At 40.8% G+C, this 20,940-nt stretch overlaps 1 protein-coding gene across 1 annotated transcript in view; it reads left to right on the top strand.

The window, feature by feature from the left end:
- The first annotated feature begins 2,290 nt into the window (after window positions 1-2,290).
- The window catches only part of TWIST2 (twist family bHLH transcription factor 2), an 80,436-nt gene continuing 61,786 nt past the window's right edge, over window positions 2,291-20,940 (top strand). The window contains exon 1 of the mRNA XM_073304780.2: window positions 2,291-2,955. Within this exon, the coding sequence (XP_073160881.1) occupies window positions 2,435-2,917 (483 nt within the window). The 5' untranslated portion in view covers window positions 2,291-2,434 and the 3' untranslated portion in view covers window positions 2,918-2,955. The remainder of the gene's footprint in view (window positions 2,956-20,940) is intronic.

The following is a 20,940-nucleotide window of genomic DNA, read 5'->3' as shown; positions in this document are numbered from 1 at the left end:
TCCTTGTGAAAATGTGGCCTCAGCTGCAGATGCTGAGCCTTTACAGCCAGGCCCTGAACTCGTTTGCAAACCTGGCCTTAGAATTCAACTTGCAGTAGGAGGCATCCCTCACATTTGACACCACAGGGTTTTCAACTGGATTAAAAGTCTATTTTCAAAACTGCCTTGGCTCTTGGACTTCTGTGCTGCACCTGAAAACCTTTCCTTTGGAAAACAAACTCCGGCTTTCCCTGGGGAAGTCTTTCCACTATAAACATTACCTACCACTAGTCAAGTGAGTTCCAGGCATTCCTTCGCCCAGCAAAGAGCGCTTTCCAATCAAACCAGACATTATTTTTCCATTAATAAGTGTTGATGCTCACTGGAAAACTCTGCAAAGAAATTTGTTCAGAAACAATTCTTCTGATATAATTTTTTCCTGGTTTTTTTCCTTTCCTTTTCTTTTAAATTATTATAACTGAAAACATGATCTTTGCTGCTCAGGAATTCATCTGTTCCTGCTATTTATTCTCCAGCTGAAGTCACGGGGCCAAATCCTGTTCTCATTTTACTCGGGATTTATAGGGATACTACAGATTTATGCTACTGTAACTGAGAGCAGGACTGGGCCCTTTCTCATCGGTTTGATGCATCAGAATCATTGTGCCAACTACTGTCCTTTTTAAGTCACGAACCAAACATTGTGGTTTCAAAGGAGGAGAGAACTGGAGGAGCAGATATCAAGGCTCCTGTTTTCATGGCAGCGCCATGGATATTAACAACAGAAGCGGGACACAGGGCGAAATGCCAACCTGATGTGATAACTAACCAGCGCTGTCTCTCCAGGGAGCACTCTGCAGGGTTTTCCACAAGGCAGCGCCTGCTCTTTCAGTGAGCCATGGTTCAGACTGCGATGGGTTTGTCTGGGTGTGTCTGTCACCTCCGTCTCTCATATCTAGCCAAGAGAGTGCTCCAGTTCCTGAGGTCTTCTCCACACCCCCTGCCTCTCCGGCTCACCACTCAGCCCCACCGGTCTCTGCTTCTCCCGGTACCTCTCTCTGTCCCCTGCTCCTCCTTTGTCTCCCCTGTAGCTGTGTCCCCTGAACTTGACTCCACCCTGTGACCCCTCACCCTCTGGCACCTCCAACTGAGACTCAACCCCCACATTCCCTGTCTCCTCCTGGTCCCAAAATAGTCCTCTCAAGATGCCCCTTCTTGCTGGCTGTGCAGGGGAGGGGCAGGGAGGCTGCCCCTGAGCTGCCTCAGCACGGCTCTGTGCTATATATTACAGCTAGCAATGATATATTTTGCTCCTTTGGGTACCATATACATAACAAACCCTACTACTACAAATCCTGATCATTTTAGATCACTGTGTTGTAAATTGCAGGAGTTGCTCTCATTTTGCTTTAAAATAAAATCATTGACTTTCATCACTTTGATCACAGTTGGGACTCAGGCAATGATTTCTTCCCATCAGCCCGGCACAAAGGTCTAAGCTACTTCCCTAAGCCACTGCAAAAGAAGTGGCAGAATGAATGTCCTAAAGGCTGAAAAAATGAGGTCTTTTGTGTATTATAAGGAGACAGAGAAGCTGTTAAACTGAGCAAAGTGGTGTAAACCTTACTAGCAAGATTGTCATTACTTTGTGCACTCAAACAGCTAGGGAGGGAGGTGTAAGGGGGTGTCTGGCTGTCATTCCTCCCTCATTACATTTTAGATCAGAGGGTTGACATGAGTATTTAAAGCAGAGCCCTTTTGCAAGATCATTCCAGGTACCAATAAAATGCTTGTGTCATAATCCCTTGCAGAACCTATAGCCTGGTGATGCAGCCTGAAGTTTTGTCTTTCAGGTTGAAAATAAGCAGTGACATTGTCCTAATGCATTATCAGTGGGGGCTGCACTGGATACTTTAATGACACAGCGTTGCATGCCTGTTCAGAACCTAGGCACTCTGCAACGTTTACAAACAAAATAACCACCACTGAGTTAGCACGTGAGGTCTTCCCACAGCTGCAAATATATATCGAAAGGGGGAGAGGGGAGCGGTGGTTGCAAACTGTCTTTTATTGGAGGTGCATTCCCAAGATTTTAGTTAAGTGTAACATAAAACTGTGAAAGTTTAGCAGGAGAAAAGCTTTCCTCCCACTGGCTTGGCTGTCCAATCAGAAAAGAGCCCTGCACCTCCCTCACTTCTGACAACTATTTAGCAACCGAGCCCAGCTAAAGTTTCCAAAAAAGTTAGAATAACTTCCTCTCTCCAAGACCTCAGTTTTTGCACAACCCCGTCCTTGAAATAAGAGCCCTTCAAGCAACCTGGAAAACGTCTGGTCAGCAAAAAACTCCTGTTTTTTCCAAAGGATCTGTCTCAGGAATTTAAAACACATTTAAGACACACTCACACCACATCAGGAGGGGGGAAAAGTCCCTTCCCCTCCCCTTCTCGCAGAAAGAATGGAAGAAAGTTCCAGTTCTCCTGTTTCCCCTGTGGATAGCTTGGGGACCAGTGAAGAGGAGCTGGAAAGGCAGCCAAAGAGATTTGGCAGGAAGAGGAGATACAGTAAGAAATCCAGCGAAGATGGCAGCCCCAACCCAGGCAAGAGGGGGAAAAAGTCCAGTCCCAGCTCCCAATCTTACGAAGAACTCCAAAGCCAGAGGATCTTGGCCAATGTCAGAGAGAGGCAGAGGACTCAGTCCCTCAATGAAGCCTTCGCAGCCCTGAGGAAAATCATCCCCACGTTGCCCTCTGACAAACTCAGTAAAATCCAGACTCTCAAACTCGCAGCCAGGTACATAGACTTCCTCTACCAGGTCCTACAGAGCGACGAGATGGACAATAAGATGACAAGCTGCAGCTATGTGGCCCATGAGCGGCTTAGTTATGCCTTTTCAGTATGGAGGATGGAAGGCGCTTGGTCCATGTCTGCCTCCCACTAGCCAGCACCTGGGCAAAAGCAAATACAACTGCTGAAAGGGTAGGTACCTGGTTCTTTCTTTTTACTTCTAACTGCATCTTATTGAATTCTGCCACAGGTCTCCTTGTTTTAGTGATGAAGCTTCACATCGTCTGTGCTATAACGTAAATATTAAGCTTGTTTTAAATGGGGAACACAAAATGTTATAGCCCCTTGAAAATCCAGCAGCCATCCAGAAGTAAGGCAGAAAGGATTCAGATGATAATCTAGACAGGGGAGAAAACATTTCTCTCCATCACAATGTCTCAACGATTCTCTTGTGTAGTCCACAAACAACTAGATTAAAAATCAAGATTACATTTGTTCCCCCTTCCACTCACCCCAATCCAAAAAGAAGAGAAACTTCTAGTAAGTAAAACATTTGATATGTTCAGATTTAAAATCAACGTGTTTATACACTGCTGCTGTCTTTTAAACGGTTTGCTGCCAAGAGGGGAGCTGTAATGTTGAATGGCGAATGGTGTGAAATTTGCAAGAGTACTTTTCTTAGAGACGAATTTAAAAAGAGAGGGAAAAGACAGCCAGTAAAACACACTGACAAGACCTGAAACAGCTGCTTGTTGGATTTGGTGGATGTCCGTGCTCTAAAAGAACCAGCACCTACAAAATAGGCTTTAAGTGTTTTTACAATTTTGCCATTTTGGGAAGGGGGAGGAGGGGCAGCTGATCCTGTGAAGAATAATTTCAGCTCTAATCTTAGTAACATTTTTGTATGATCAGCAGATGTTCTGTACTTGTTTGTCTGTGCTGTGTCCACTTCCCTTCCCCCCTTACAAATAAAAGTCAAACAAAGATAGAACAAACCCATTGTCAATTTCATATTCCGTTTCCCTTCCTTAGAGTGCCAGTAAAGTTAAGGCTGGTATCAAACTCCTATGGACTTGAACATAGTTTCTTATTTGCTCTGAGCACTGAACTCGTTCTCATCAGTTTCCACTACCAGAAAACAGCTTCCTCTTATCTTTCCTTTATAATTGTATTGGAGTTTTTGAGCAGTGAGGGAGTCCAGAGGGCAGAAGGGGAAGAGGAGGTGTGTTTAGGCAACCCCCCTAAATTATTCTAAATGATGTAATAACTTTATGTTAATTAAGATACACCTTAGAGTCATCTATAAATCATGCAGTATTTCAGAGTTTACTTATATTCCTATTGTTTGCATGCCTTGTACAGAACATCCAAAGATAAAATACAGAACAAAAGTCAGATAAGATAATCATACAATGAAAAATATGTATTAGTAAACAAGGAAATGAAAGTAAGGGGACACTCATATTTTGTAGTACAACACGCAGCAGTGTGAATGAAATTGGTTAATTATCCAGATGACATCAACTCCTTAAAAGAATAAAGAGAGCTCAGGCTGGTCCATTAGCCAGAATTTTTTTAATACAAATCCCTATTTGTTTTACCAATAACTAGGACACAGACAAGAAACTTGATGCAATTGGCAACATGCATTTTAACAACTTCATGATTCATTTGTGTTTGAAATACTCTGTATTTTAATATCTTCAGTAGAGTTTCTATCACCCCTTCATGAAGACCTAGAAATAAGTTAGTTTCATTATTCTAAAAAGTCTATCCATCCCACACTAAGGCAATTTAAATCTTTAAAGTTAACTACTTTTGTTATCATGGCCAGAAAAAAAGACAGGTCTGCCCTGATACATTATGTGGCTTTGCTATAGCTTCAGCTGCAAACAACAGAACAAAGTAGCTTTTTCAAACAAACTCTAAACTTCAGTTTATAAAATGCATTGCCTTTCCCTCTATTAATATGGTTTTAAAAAGGCTAAGGCAATAAGAACAGGGGGGAAAAAACCTCCTTTATGGGAATCTTCTGTTGTCTTTGTCAAAAACAGATGTAAAATGTCTCAAACACATATTTCTTCAGGAGTTTAGATTGGCTGAATACTAAACCTCTACAATGGAACAATGCATTTATTCTGTTGTTTCCTAAATTATGTACTGTCATTAGTCAATTCGTTTTAATCTGTTATCTACTGTATATCCTTCCCTCTGCATTCTACAGTACATTAGGGGCAGATAATGGTATTTCAACTTTTTTCTTAAAAAACAACAACGTTTCAAGTGCAGTGTCAACAGAATTAGAGTTCAGATTGGTCTGATGAGAAAGATACTGAATGTGAGCACTAGGAGATAGTCCCTATATGGAGGAATCAGACAGTGAAGTTCAGGATTTCATTAATAGCAATGAAATAGCTAAATCTAGAGTTGAAAATTATTTGTATCCAAACAGAGCTTTGAAGAACATGTTTAAGCGTATACAGTACATATTCATCTGGCTCATGCTGAACTGGTATACGGTATCTTTTCCATAACTTGGCCTCCCAGCAAATGTTGGAAGTGGTCTATTTGTTTCTTATTTTTCCTTTCATGACTTAACAATTCTTTCCTTTCATATTAAAAAAACCAAAACCTTCCGTTCAAAAACAAGTGTGTTTTTGTGGTGGCACTGTTGAAAATGTTATTGCCAAAGAGCAGTGTGGCAAGTGTCCGGTTCTATCATTTATGGGCAGAAACAATTGTTTCTGCCATCCAACGCTACAAGCGCCTCAAGAAACTTGGTGAAATTTTCAAGTGTGGCTTATCCTTTTAGCATGGAATCCTATGTGCATGTGTTCCTCCGAGGAAACTTTGATGCACAAAAAGAAATTAGCTACGTTGTTTGGCTGGAAGAAAAAACATAGGAAATGGCTAAACAAATTTGGGACCTGATCCTGTATTTTGTAGGAATTCTGCAACTCTGAGGATTGTCACTATGCGACAGAATGAAGGATCAGGCCCTTGGGACTAATTATACTACCCAAATTTCTTTGCTTTAGCCTGGGGTTTGAAAAGAAACAGGCAAGAAATGTTTCAGAGTAGCAGCCGTGTTAGTCTGTATTTGCAAAAAGAAAAGGAGTACTTGTGGACCCTTAGAGACTAACCAATTTATTTGAGCATAAGCTTTCAAGAGCTATAGCTCACTTCATCGGATGCAAGAAATTATTTCTCTTGGAAGAAGCTATAGAACCTGTCCCACAGAAAAATCAGAGGCTCTTTTTTATTCGAAAATCAGAGCCCTGGGAACTGGGGAAATGCCACCTGGCGTTTGAGAATGCCAGTAGGGAGATAACCTTTGCTGACGTATCCAGCAATCAGAGATTTTCCTGTTCTGTTCCATGTAATTAAGAAAACATACTCCTGTAATTTCAAGTGAAACAGCCACAACTTTTCACTTCAATTAGCATATCAAGCTATAGGATGTTTAAACAAACATACGAATTCAGGCAACACAGACACACGCACCACCACTCCAGCTGTTTACTACCTAGCACCTGCATACCTCACCTCACCCCACTTAATTATTTTTTTGGAAGCTCGAATGTCTGAGACGTTCCAAACAGTAGACAGTTTCAGAAAAAAAGATTCTTTTCCATTATTTCTTTTGGTAAGAAGCGTGAAAATATAGTACCTGATCAGAGGTGTCGGTAGGACAAAAAAAAAAAAGCCAGAACTAAAGCAGTGTAACCTTCCAAGCACCAGCCAAGTACTAATGATGATATAGTTCCACATCATAAGGTTAGTAAGATCTGTTGGTCAGCATTACTTTTTACATTTGAGTTACCAGTAAGGACTTTGGCGGGATTATAGTTTTATAAAAGGCTGTATAGGTTATATGAATTGATGCTTATATTATGAAAGTATTTGCCAACCTTGTTCATGTTGGAAGAAGATTTTAGTAAATGGGTGTATTTTATAACATCCTTGTGATTGTTCCTTAAGATTTGACTATGACTTAGGAGTTTCTTCAGTGGAAAAAGTGAGTAGATTGGTTAGCATCTCTATGTTGTTTTGTCCTTATAGAAACAAAACAATTTCTTCCAGAAACCACTCAAAGTGTAGAGCTGGTTAACTGTTGTTAGCTGATTGTATCATGATAGTATAACTAAAGCTCTTTTTTCAAAAGCCCAATTTTTTTTAAATGCATCACTAAAAATGTAAACATACTTATTTGACAGGCAAGTTTTTAAAGTTGGTATTTACATTAATAGGTTTAGTTTTTACATGCTGGTATATTTTAAAGCCCTGCAAAATGCATTCTAGATGGTCTGTTTACGTTTGTGTCTTTTCTTGGGAAAGAATAAATCTGCTACACAGTATCAACCAAATACATAGTCAACCAGCCAAAGCTAATGTGAGACAAACCACCCTAATAAAGGACACAAGAAAAAATACTGAAGAAAGCATGAAATGGTGTAAGAAGCCAATGTACTATGTATTATACATACATTCACACCCACATATACATATTCATACACACATTCACACATGCATTCGCACATGCATGAAGACCATTTTCTATTGCCCATGATTCATGCTTCAGAATTCCTGATGTACATTTCTTGATCATATGAAGGTAGAAAATATCAAGTCTGAGCACATTAGAAAGACATTTTGGCCTGAAACTGAAGGACAGTTTAGAACAATGACAAACATTTTGTTATTCAACCTATTGAAGTCAATTCTGCTTTGAAAGTCCTGTCATGAAGGAGACACAAGGGAGGATCATTGAGGAAAAATATAAATGTATACACTTTAGCTAAGTAGACCTAATTTGGTGGTCATCTGCACTGAATAGCTTCAAATTTAGAGAATACAGACTTCTATTTGTTAAAAATATAAATGTGCAGATTGCAACAAGGAATTGCAGATCATCCTCATATTCTTTTTCTATATCTTCCTTCCTTTAGCTTTTGTTAGGCTTATTTCATACATATATAGAAATAGCTGAAATAGTAAAACATGCTTGCTCATCGGTGCACCATCTTCTGTGCAACAGGGCAAGGATGGATTCTATAACTGCAGCTCTTTTGGTGACATATTGTGTCACTTTTCTTTCAGCAATAAAGTTACATTTATCGCTGTAGTTCTGCAACGCATTTCTGTGTGGCTTTGAAATCTCCAAATCTAAAGTTTGTATGTCTCAGTTCGAGCGGGACTATTTTGATGAGTCGGGGAAGAGGTCGGAAAACACTACAGAACTCCAGAGTACATTTAGAGCAAGCAGGGAATTAAGTTGCCTTTTGGTGAAAGCATAGATTCTTTTGTAACTTTCTGAATAGGCACCAAGTAAGAGCAAAACACAATTTAATCATAAAAAAACAGCTGGGCTGTTAGAAAGAAAACCCCAGAACAGCAGGCCAGATTCTTAGCTGGTGTAAATCGACATAATCGGTAAACACCAGCTGAGAACCGAGCTGAACATCTCAACGGATTACGCTAAGTGACTGGAGAGTACTATATGCCAGCGCTTATGATTTACTTCTTAAGGAAATTTAGAAGTGAGGAATAATGGGATGTTCTCCAGCTGACGAACATCATCATAGTAACTAATTATTATCATACTAGATTCAAATAGTAAAATAGTCCACCCAAAACAATTCTAGACGCCCCAACAATGAATTGGATTTACAGCTGAAGGTGATGACCACTCAGCAGTGAAAACTAATATCTACAAATTATGAATTAACTCAGGTAGCCAGTAAATCACACTGGCACAACAATCCCTAAGATTCCCACACCCCCACACATGTACCCTCAACTTTCCCCCCAAAACCCTGTCAAACAAATTGGATAAAATGATCATAACAGACCGGTCAGTCAGGATTTTTGAAAGCTCTAACGAACAAATCAGGGAGCCAACCTTAGGCACCCAAATTTTGTGACTGTTCACTGCATTAGATTCTAATGGGCTTTTTTCGTTTTCATGGTGACATATGCTCTGCTTCTCACTTTATTCTGATGATTGCCCCAATCCTGCAATCAGGCTTCAATTAGGTTCCACAAGGAACTGCTTGGGCAGTTACAATTGCAGGATAAAATCGCTCTTCAACGTACATCTCCCCTCCTTTATATTAGATCAGGGCTTTCTTTTGGAAAATAGCACAAGCCCCTTGAACTTCCATGCAAATCACCAGCTTAGAGTCTGCTGACTCCAAAATTTTGCCTTGTAAATAGAGCCTATTCCTGATCACACTGACACTAGGAAAAGTCAGATCAATCCTTTGAAATGTGGATTTGCATCCATGTAAGAGTGGTTAGAGCCCAAAAGAAGTGTTATATCCTGTGCGGCAATGGATTCAGATACATGTACCATGCCTACCAAAATGCGGCTCTAATCCCTGATTAAGGCTTCTTGGCAATACTGCAGTGCAAATATGAAACAATCATAATAATCATATTGCTGGTAAGTATTACTTACCGATATATACCTGGGATTTTCAAAGGAGCTTAAGGGAACTATAGGCCCAACTAATGTTGACTTTCCTTTAGAAGTCAGAGCCTATATTTTGAAACTTTGGAGATATGCTTCTGAGAGCAAGGACTTTTTTGTTTAATAATTTTCATCTAGTCCAGTCAAGCGGCCAGACTGTATCTGTTGTAATGCTGTTGCAAATCAACTCCCCAAAGGACAACGCATGTTTTTCAACACAACAACGTCACACAGCCTAGAGGAAGCAGAGCATTTGTACCTTGCTCGGTAAAGCGTTCTCGATAGAAAATGTCTGTGTTATTTCTAGAAAAGATGCGAGATCAAAATAACTTGCAGTGTGCAATGACCCTGTTATATAGTCTAACTGAGAGTCTGTGGAAAGGAAAAGGCAGCAGGTAGTTTGACTGCAGTTCTGTTGCTCTCAAAAGAAAAAGTTACTGGAGTTCTTCCTTTTGGGGAGTTATTTTGTAAACATGAAAACATAAGACTACAATTTAGAATTGCATTTCTGCTTCTACAGGGGTCTTTTTGCATGTTCTGTTTTAATTTGGTAAGTTTAAATGCCAGCAGCACCCTGATATCCAATGTGTTTAACTCAATAAGTTATGTAAAGAGAGCGGCCATGCAGATCTGGTTCGGCAGGGTATGCAGAAGTGATCAGAAAACAAAAAGAAAATTGCCCATTGGCTACTTCTGCATACGTACAGCTAGAAATGAGCGACAGCCCCACCTCCATGTCCTCTTCTTCTCTGCCTTTAAACTACAGCTTGGAAAATAAAAAGCGGGCAGATGTCTACTAGTTCAGTTTGATTTATATTTACTGGACTAGTTCCAGTCAGCCTGTGCAAGCTTTAATTGAATTCTTAATAAGATAATTTTGTCTTGATAACCACCACCCCCCCAAACAAGTTTAGCATTTCCTTAAGAGATACAAGACCTGCCAAACATATGCTCTAAAATGTGAAATTAAGTTTCTGATCAATCTGACCACCAAAATTCTGTATGCCATAATTTATGTGATCTTTTGCTTTAAGCTATTTGGATATACTTTAAAAATCATGTTTGTGTTTAAAATACAAACAAACCTAATTGCATAGCCAGGACAGACAGAGGGATCAACTCTTTAACAGTACCCCTGTTACAAGTCAGCTGACCCATCATGGAAAATTCTGGAGAGTGAGGGAATTTAATGGAGAGAAATGGAAAGGAGACATTTCACACTGCCAAAGGGTGCTCCTCATCCAGATACACATCCCACCATCTCCCTGCCATAACACAGAGGGTGCCAACGGAAAGTTATTGCATGTTGCTTTTTACACACCAGACATCACCAAGATCCGAGTCTGGCAAGCTAATCCCTGGGGCTGGATCACTGCTCCAATGCTCTGGCCACATGCACTAGCTGGCAGGATTGGGACTGAACTGTACTCAAACACTCCCAAACTGTGTTGGACAGCAGGCCAATCATTCAGCACACGCACGCACACATATGAACACAACTTTTCCTGTGTCTGGCTTCAAAGCCCAACACTCTAACCACTGCTATATCACAGCTCACAAGTGACTCCAACAGCCTGTTGACTAAAAACACATTCTGTAGTACCACCTTCTGGGAGGCAGTCGTCTCTCCCTTTCACTCCCATCCCCTTCACGTACACCCCACATACCTCCCAAGAGTGACCTTAAGTCAAGGTATAAATGGCAGTGAGGGAATATATCACTCTATTACAGACCACAAAACAAATTTCTACACCAAAGATATGCATAAGTAAAAGAGGAGAACTGTGGATTAATTAAAAAAAAATTCACAGATCAGGTTAGAAAATATCATGATCAATTAAAAAAGAAAGAATGGTCTTAGCAGACTCATGAGACAGACTTAAGAAAAACGTATTCAACTATGCAGCTGTATATACAGCACTACAAACGCAAGCCTTCCTAGGGGCATGTAGATATCACATAACATCGCTATTCTTTGCATCAACTCTTAACAATTGTGTACTAAGTCAATAAATGTCCCTGTTCCCAATATGCCTGCTGTTTGTGTGCCAGCTGACATGGAACAACTCTGCAATTGAAGCTATATAACAACTTGGATAATAACTGCATTGTGGCGTGTACAGTGCAGGAATTGTTTAGATCCTTTGGCTATCAGTGCTGTAGAAAACCTTACAATAGATATGCTAGTAAGCAGATCTGTGACTTGCCCCTTGAAACACAAATGTTTGCATTTTTTTAATATCCTGCCTCAAGGACACATTTTTCTGCCTCTCATTTGTGATACTAATGATATTACAAATCTTTGTCACTTAACAATGAATCAACTCCTGCTGCCTTCTCCTTACCTATTGGTCATGTGCTTTGGTTTGTGACATCATAACCTTTTCTACAGCAACCAATTGTGATGTCATATACTGAGTTTAAAGAGCAAAATAAGCTCTTAAAACAAAAAACCTCTTTTGGCAATAAAAAAGGGGGAAAGAACTATAATAGAATGACAGCTAAGCAGACTTCTCTCTAAACCCAATGTTCACCGTCAGGCATCAACTAGTCTTTAAGCTCTCTAGACATTAAGGGCCACATTCTGCCATTCTTCCTCAAACCTTCATCCTCAAGAAGCCTCATTAAAAGCAGCGGGGTTACAGTTACTCAAGGTACAAGGCACTACGTAACCTGAGTAAGAGAGGCAGAATCAGGCTCCAAACAATGCACCAAATTTATGACGATATAAAGACTAGCATCTGGAACATTGTTACCGGATCCCAGCTCTTCTTCTGGAACATTCATTCTGTTTTAAATCCAATGCACTAATTCAGACTGTGCAATAATTACATCAGGATTGAATCTCAGCAGCAAATTATTTCTCCAGGGATTGTGGCATTCTTTAGGATCCATTGTACCTGACTGGATGTAAAACTATCAGCAAAGCAAGCGGCAGTTTTGATAATGAATCCTGAACGCAGGCATGAACCCAAAAGAAAAGTTTCAATTCAGAAGCTGCTGCCTATCTACTAATAATTTAGGGTCAGATTTTTAAAAGTGTTTAGCTGTCTAAAGATGAAGAGAGGCAGCTGGTGGGAATGTCAATAGTGCCTAAATTTATTAGGCAACTAACTCCTATTGAAATCTATGGCAATTAGGTGCCTAACTTGCCTATGCATTTTTTAAAAATTCCAGTAGGTGTCTAAATATCTTCTAATATCTGTCCTTTAAGCATTTCACTGCTGGTTCTCTGTGCTGCTGCATTGCACGGTATACCCCTTTGAGATCCCAATGAAACATTGGCCAGATAAAGAAAAGCATCCCTATTCAGTGAGGTCGCTCACGTACATGCTTAACTTGGAGCACATGCTTAAGTGCTTTCCTGAATCGGGGCCATTATTATTACCTAATATTTATACTGCAGCAGCCATGGCTGCAGGCCCCAGTCAGTCTCAGGTCAGACAGTCCCACTCCGAATGGTCATGCCACAGGACAGCCTGTTTGTTTCTGGAGGTGCAACGACTTTCTAGACTAAACGCTGCCACTTGACGAGAGACTCTGATTTGATAGGGCATGACAAGATCAGGGTTGGGAGATCAGACTCATGTTTGTATGGTGCGTAGCACAGTGGGGACGTGGTCTGTGACTGGCGCCCCCTAGGTGCTGACACAATAGAAATAATAACGATCATCAAGGCATACTTAGTGGCAGCATAGGAGGTACACACTCAAGTCTTTTCTACACTCAAACATTGTACCACTGTAACAGTACAGTTAAAGCTGTACAAACCACCCCAGAGGGGACACAGTTATATAGTATAAATGTGCCTTATACCAGTATAGCTTATCCCTGTATATAAGACATACCCATACAATTCACGCTGATAATGGTATGATGACTGTGACCACAATGGGAACGTATCGGTATAACTATTGTGGTGGGCAAAAAAGAAAATTAGACTCCTAGACGATAGTGTCATATCTGTACAAAAACTGTGGGTACACCAGGCTTCAGCATGTTAAAATAGTGTTAACCCCCTCTCACTCTTACACACGCACATGCACATACACACCCCTACCATGACACATTCATTATGGACCTAGCCTGAAACCTACGGAAGTCATTGCAGGTATTTCTGTTCATTTCATTGGGCTTGCAAGTTCTTGCAAACCTCTCATCCTCTCCCGACCAAACACGCTGCAGAGCCGAACTTCTTCCAGTACAGCATTAACCTAACAATTTGTCAGCATGCCAAACACACATGCAAACAACTGATGAAGATCAGACCAATGATATAATATTTCTACCCAATTGAAATTTTGGTCATATGCTGTAGCAGCAGCCGTGGTATTTATGATGCCAGCGTATACCACTATGAAAAAAAAATCTCAAAAAGCTTCCAGTACATAACACAAAAACGTTGTATAAAAATAGATCAAAATCAAGACACCATACATCACATTAAATACTGTTACTGTAGATTTGAGTTGTCATCCTTTAAGATGACCATTTATATTGTTTTGTCTGATGAGGTAAGGAAACATCTAATACCGTCAGTTCATCTTAATCCCTCTACTTTTTAGAGTAACATATTTTAGGTTCAATACTGCAGTCTGCCTGCACCCAGAGCTTCCAACTTTCTCAGTGGGGTTTTATGAATATTTTGCAGTTTTCACATCATGTGCAATGAAAAGGGCTATTTAAATCTAAGATTCTTTTATTATTACTACTGACACTAAATAATACCAGGACTTCTACCATGCATGGAACTTTCACATATCCAGAATGTTTTATTGTTCAAAGGAACTGGAGGACCTGTGTGCGGCTGCACTTTCTGAGCGCATTTCAAGCAGAGGAGAAATCAGATTACACTTATGCTTTGAATGAGGGAGGGCTAGGTGGTGCTGGAGTTCAAAACACTGGTCTTTGAACTGTAGCGACCTGGCTCAAGCTCCAGTTTAGGTCACAAGTGAAAGTGAGTTCAAGGGATATTTTCCTCATGATCAGTCACCCTTATTAGAAAACTCAATGCACAAGGCTGTATTTTGAAAGGGACACAGATTGGTTCTGAGCGATGCAACAGCCTGATGAACTAGGAGGGCACCTGGATGCTGTGGCACCCATACACCATCCTGCACTGATGCAATAGAATGCAAACATCATGGCAGAGAATGTCGCAAAACAATCATTTTGTCCCATAGGATAAATGCAAATAGATGCCCGCTCTCTTAGGTTTAAGTATTTCCCTGAACTGTGCACAGAGGATAAATGACATGGGGTAGAATTTTCAAAATTGAATTAGGTGTGTAAGTTCCATTTGCAAAAGTGGCTTAGGTACTTATGCGCCTAAGACGCACTGACTTTCAATGAGACAGAATAAAATTTTCAACAGTGCCTAAGTCCCTTAGGGTTGAAATATAACCCTTAGCTTCTTAAATTCCTTTTGACAATGGGACGGAGGCATTTTTGAAAATTTTACCTGTTTAACACTTCACTGTAAACTATGTAAGAACTGAAATATTGCCTGAATTTTTAAAAATACATGGCTTTAATTTATTTTTCTTTTATTGACATCGGTTGATTATTTTCAAATATCAGTACTGAACAGTGTTTATTATAGTTTAAAACGTCATGACTCATTTTCTCCATGTTTTAAATTAAGTATAACAGATGGTATATTTACCAAGTAATTAGTAATTCCCTGTCCATGCTGGCTCCCTCCCTTTGTGCGTGCTATTGTCCAGTGTGTGCCTATTTCCCAATATTTTAAACTAACCCACAGCACAACTCAGCTGTCATACAGTTGTATCTACCCAAATGGATTCCATATCTTTTCAAATTCTTCCATTTTATCCTCTACTACGCAGAAAAATGCTTTATGAGATATAGTTTTAATTAAATCAGATTAAAACCTCCATTTTTAGAGAGGAGACCTATTTCTTTACACCACCACTCGACTGATCAGTCTCCCCTTTTACCTGTTATTTCAGGCATGTTGATCAATGGCATACACCACTGAAAGATTTCAGAACCATTGTCTTTGCAGTTATTTCCGATATGCCATTCCAATACATTCTGTTTGACAGCCACCAAACATAAGCTTGTAAGATCTTCAGGGGAGAGATTCTATCTTCACATATGTTTGTACAGCAGCTAGCACTCTGGGGCCCTCTGGGAGCTGCTCTAGTGTAAATAACTGCAATCTAATATCCCCAAATCTAGCATTTCTTATTCACATGCCCTCAAAAGTCTGCTTTTCTCTGTCTGCAGCACTGTGAAAATATCTATTATCAGAGGGGTAGCCGTGTTAGTCTGTATCCACAAAAACAACAAGGAGCCCGGTGGCACCTTAAAAACTAACATATTTGGACTATGCCCAAATAAATCCATTAGTCTTTAAGGTGCCACCGGACTCCTCGTTGTTTTCATCTATTATTGTTATTAATAACAACTTGCAATTTGTAAGCCCAAGGTCCCTAACCTCAGATGTGCTTTTTTAATGAAGTATTGTTCTTCAGCTGAATTTTCTAGCTGGGCTTATTGAGATCCAAGAAGTCCAATGTCAGTCAGTAGCAAAAGAAGATCACAACTAAGGTCCCGTTGCTTGGATTTTCCACTCTCCTGATTAAACTTCATGGCTTCCTTAGTGAGAATGGGGGAGGGAGGGAATGTAAGGATCATTCTCCCCCTCTCAAGCCCACACCAGCTTGGTTTATAGGTGATAGCTCATAGATTCCAAGGCCAGAAGGAACATTGTGATGATCTAGTCTTCCCTCCTGTATAGCACAGGCCAGAGATTTGCCCACAATAATTCCTAGAGCATATCTTTTAGAAAAACATCCAATCTTGATTTAGAAATTGTCAGTAATGAAGAATCCACCATGACCCTTGGTAAACTGTTCCAATGGTTAATTACTCTTAAAAAGAAAAATTGATATTACCTGTCAAAATTCTGCCAAGCCTAGTTATAGTGAAGTGAGAAGTGGTGGTGTGTAATGGGGAACAGCAGTCAAAACCGCTAGGGTCTAGTCCCAGGTTTGCCACTCACTTGCTGTTTGTCTTTGGGCAAGTCATTTACCTTGTCTCTGCTGTGCACTCCCTATCTGGGGTTGGTCTGAGAGTGTCATAAAACACTGTAGAGAGAATTTTTATTCCCCTGTAGCATCCTGACATCCAGCTGCTAATAGAGCACCTGCCACATCCACAGCCTGTTGGTGCTTTAAACCACTTAGCACAATGAGAGAGTTAATTCAATCAATCTGCTGGCCAGCAGAGGTGAGAGAGGGGGTGCCCCAAAGGATGCTCTCCTTTTCTAGCTAGTTCACCTCTTGCATAGGCTGCACTAACCACCTGTATCTACAGCACACCACAGAGGGAACCCATCTAACGAATGGGAAACAAGTGTAATCCTATCACTCTTAGGGTCCTAAATTATTTAGACCTTGAAAGGTACCTAAGGGATTTGCACACCCATTTTTCATTGGTATGGGAATTGGGCACCAAAAACTATAGGCAGCATTTAAACTCTCAATCTTAATATGAGAACAAAAGCTCCATCTAATCTCAACACTGCTTGCGCTGACCTAGGAAAAGGGGCTGTGTAATGACTGGAATTCACTGTTAGGCACTTTGCCGACTTTGTGCTGAAGCTCCCACCATGCAAAGCAAATTAGCCTGCCTGGCTCCCAATGGAAGCTGAATCAGACGGGAAAGAGGGGACATCCCCTGAATCCCAAACAGAAAACGCTTACATTGGGGGGAAAAAAAGGGGGGGGATACCTAGTTGACAACAAGAAAAGTGTAAAAATCTCACTGCCAAGGCCTGGACAGCTGTTCCTTCTTCACTAACAAGTCGTGTGACCATTGAGATGCATGTTAAAAGCAAGTCGAAGGTGCCATAACTGCCACATTGCTTGTACTAGTCCTCCCTCTGGGAGTGACCTTAAAGAAACAGTCACACCCTAACAGCTATGTGAGCATTAATACTTTATACAATGAGCTCAGAAGAAAATGATGGGTGACCTCTTAGACATTTCCTCCCTTTCTTCCCCCCCGCCAATCTCAAACATTTTAGGTCTGGTTTCTAATCCGGCGGGGGGGTGGGAGGGGGAAGTAATTTACACTGCGCTGCATCGAGGTGCCTTTTTTAGCATCCTACTAACATACATAAATAACAAGGTCTCCCAATTGTTAGAACATGCTCTACCTGGAGTTCCTGCACTCTTACAACAGCCCACAGGCAAAGAGTCTACAGCATACCTTCTAGGCCCAAATTCCCCCCGATGGAAAAAGGATGCGTTCCACTGACTTCAGTAATGCTTTGTCAATTTATAACAGAAGAGATTCTGGCCCTTTATTTCACTGTATCTACTGAACCATTTTTGGTGGCTTATAAAAATGTTAAAACTATTAGGGAAGAAATCAAAATTCAAAATGCATAGCTAAGGAGAAAGACCTATCAAGCAGAAGGAAGTTCAGCTGGATTGGGTTCAGTGAAGGAGCAGAGCAAGAGAGAACTCCTGAAACATTAGTTGTCTGCAGTGTTGTTCTAGCCATGTTGGTGCCAGGATCCTAGAGAGACAAGGTGGGTGAGATCATAGCTTTTATTGAATGAACTTCTGTTGGTGAAAGAGACAAGCTCTCAAGCTTTCAAGACTGAAAAGCTCTGGATAGCTCACAGGCTTGTCTCTTGAAACATTAGTGTCGGTTCCAGACAATAGTTAGTAGAGCTGGTTGGCAAATGCTATTTATTTTCTGCAAACAATTTTGAACAAAAGGAAACATTTTGTTTTGTTCAAATTTTCTCATTTTTTAGACAAAACAAAAACTGAAAATTGAAACATTTTTCAGGAAAAAACATCCATTTTCATTTCGTTTCTCTCTCCCTTTCCTTGCACTGGAATATTGTCCAGATTAGTGTTTCACTGAAAAGAAAAAAAAAATTTCAACCAATTGTTGAAAAAACAATTTTCCTCAAAATAAACCTATCAATGTAAATTTGTTGTCCAGCTCTGTCAAGGATGCCTGTTCCAAATGCCAGTGGGAACAGGCCAGGTCTGTTTATGGGATAGGTGGTAACTTGATCTCCTCTCTGAGAGTCTGAAAGGGGTTTTCTTGACTATCCTCCCACTGATGCACAAATATAATTAAACAATATTCCCTCATTTTCCAGCAGGTTAATATTCTACAGCCTCACATGCTCACCATTTAAAGGTGGCCAAATATCCCAACACCACCACGTCCTTAAAGAGAATACAGAAAACAACAGCAGAGAGTACACACGGTCTGTCTTTGCGGCTCCACACTATATGCTGTCTCAGCTTTTGTGCCACACCTACCACTAGAGGGCAGAGTGCACTGTCCCCACCAGAAATACGTTGCTTAGCTCTGTGATCAAGACCTCCTTTACTGCAGAGCAAGCTGAACCTAAATTCTGCAGCCAGGTGCCTACATCCTGCAGCAAAGGCAATCAGTCCAGTAGCCTCCTATGTTCTTTATTTTGGGGTGGTGGAATTGAGATGAGTGGGGGGAAGTTTATACTTCTCAGAGATATGATTGGAAGCTACCTGTAAATTCAGGAAGGCAGCACTACAACAATTCAAGTCTGAAAAGTTTTATTTGCAAGCCAGAAGGGCTAGAAAGAACTTCTGTTTGTTTGCTTTTTAGATTAAAACATAGATTTAGTAGCACAAGTCTATGGCAAGACGAGAATTCTATTGCAAATGCCACAGCCACAAAATCATAGATGACATGGGGTTCTGCCTACAATGGAAAATAACAGACTCTCCTCCTCTGTGCTTGGATAGCAACCAGAAGTCAACCTTCCCAACAATTTCCTCTGAACACAATCAGCGCCGGTGCTTAATTGAGACAAATTCTTACAGCCTGCCCTCCTGGTGTAAGTTTCACCAGTGTACAACAGAAGTAATTCCACCAAACGCCAAACCAGTGTAAGCCTGGCAGAAGTAAGATGAGAACTGGGCCCTATGGGACTAACAAGAATCTAATAACAAAAGTGTGCCCTAATTTTGAAGCATGCCAGTACACTAACAGAGGGTTATAAAAATGGTTTCAAGCCATGTCACATGACTAAGGTAAAATTATCTAAAAGGTCAGGTATTAAAAAATGAAATACAAATTACAAATAAAAGCAGAGATGCAGATTATACAGAAGCAAACATATCTTGTTTGTGAACATCTGCACTTGTGATGTGCTGTAGTAATTAAGCAGATCAGATGACCACAAGAAATAAGCTATACTCTCATAGTGAACACCTCAAAAGACAGGTCTCAAGCTCCTTTACAGTATAGCTGGATACTGATAGCCTGGAGCCTGGTGAAAGAATTTTAGCTCTGTAGTTTGTTCCTGAGATTAGTCACATTTTCTTCCACCCTAGACAACAGATCCTCATTCCTTTTAAATTTTTAAGCAAAAAAGAAGGAAAATGCTCCTTTCTGTGCCCCTGACACGTAAAGTAGTAATGGTGCATACAACGCAGTGCAGTGCATCCTCTCACGGTATCCATTCCTATCGCAACCCTGAGACTTGTGCGTGTGAATGACAGATGCTGAAATGTGCTTCTGCTCTGGAAATACAACCCCCTTTGGGTGTGCCATATTTTGTCTGTCTTAACACGCTCAGTTGCAAGTAACCCTCCTGTCTAGTGTCATCAATTTTCTAGGAGTTCCTTCTAAAGACTTAAACATCACCGCTTGAGACCCCACCCAGAAACCTGGGAAACTGCGTATGCTCCTTGCAAGTCCTTGAAAGGCAGTGCTTCCCTACTCACAGGCAGTGAGCTCAGGGGGTTAACACTGAACTTGATTTGGGAGAGGGGCAACAGAATAAACTTGGGAAAGCCAGCAATTAATAAACTAATAATACTAGATAAGACTTTTCCCCCACCCCAGGAGTCCCAGCCTCACTTATCCTCTGGTAGTTATAAGTGGCTGATGTATTCTAGCTCCTTCACTCCCCTCCACTCACAGTTTGTTGCCCAGAGTTTGTGGGGTCAAAGGATGCTGGCTGGTCCTGGGATTCCACCACAAGACCCAGCTGAGGTGATTTTAGCTTTAATTCCAGGGTAGTCCTCTCTGCAGCTGAAGTCTAAGTCACCTCAGCTTGGCACCATTTGTCACTTTGAAGCTACCTCAACTCTGCACTACCCACTGTTTTGTAGCAGGCTCAGCTCTGCAGAGAGAGGTCAGTGATATTTAGGATCCTCAAAGATACTAGCTCTCTGACCCAACTGTGCCCAAAAGCAGTCTCAGTCAGGTGACCAAAGACGCATTTTTGTAGATCTCTTATCCCCTCATTTCTCAACAGGGTCAACTGCATCTTTGTGCCCCCAAACTCAAAACTTCGCCGTATTGTAATCAAAACACCCCAAACTGTCAAGTAACTGAAATGCAATCAAGGCTTGGCCTATTCAGTCATTTACTCTGGCTCACCAACAGATGGCAGCAGAGAGCTCCCTGCCCACTAAATCCCCTGTCCATATAGCGTTCTCAAGCAGCTCTGGGTTGCTTTTCTCTGTTCACCAACAGGTGTCAATAGTGAGCTCCCAACTCTCAAGGGCTGCAGGGCTCTCAGGGTATCCACAACCTGTCAGCAGGATGAGTCAATTTTTTTTTGCCAAAACTGGGTTGAAGTAGAAAATTGGGTTTTTGACTAAATTAAAATGTTCCACTGTCCTCGGAAAACTGACTTTTCTTTCAAACAC

Source organism: Lepidochelys kempii, chromosome 11, assembly GCF_965140285.1.
Source record: "Lepidochelys kempii isolate rLepKem1 chromosome 11, rLepKem1.hap1, whole genome shotgun sequence".
Lineage (NCBI taxonomy): Eukaryota > Metazoa > Chordata > Testudines > Cheloniidae > Lepidochelys > Lepidochelys kempii.
The sequence above is the reverse complement of the archived record's forward strand: the minus strand, read 5'-3'. Positions and strand labels throughout refer to the sequence as shown.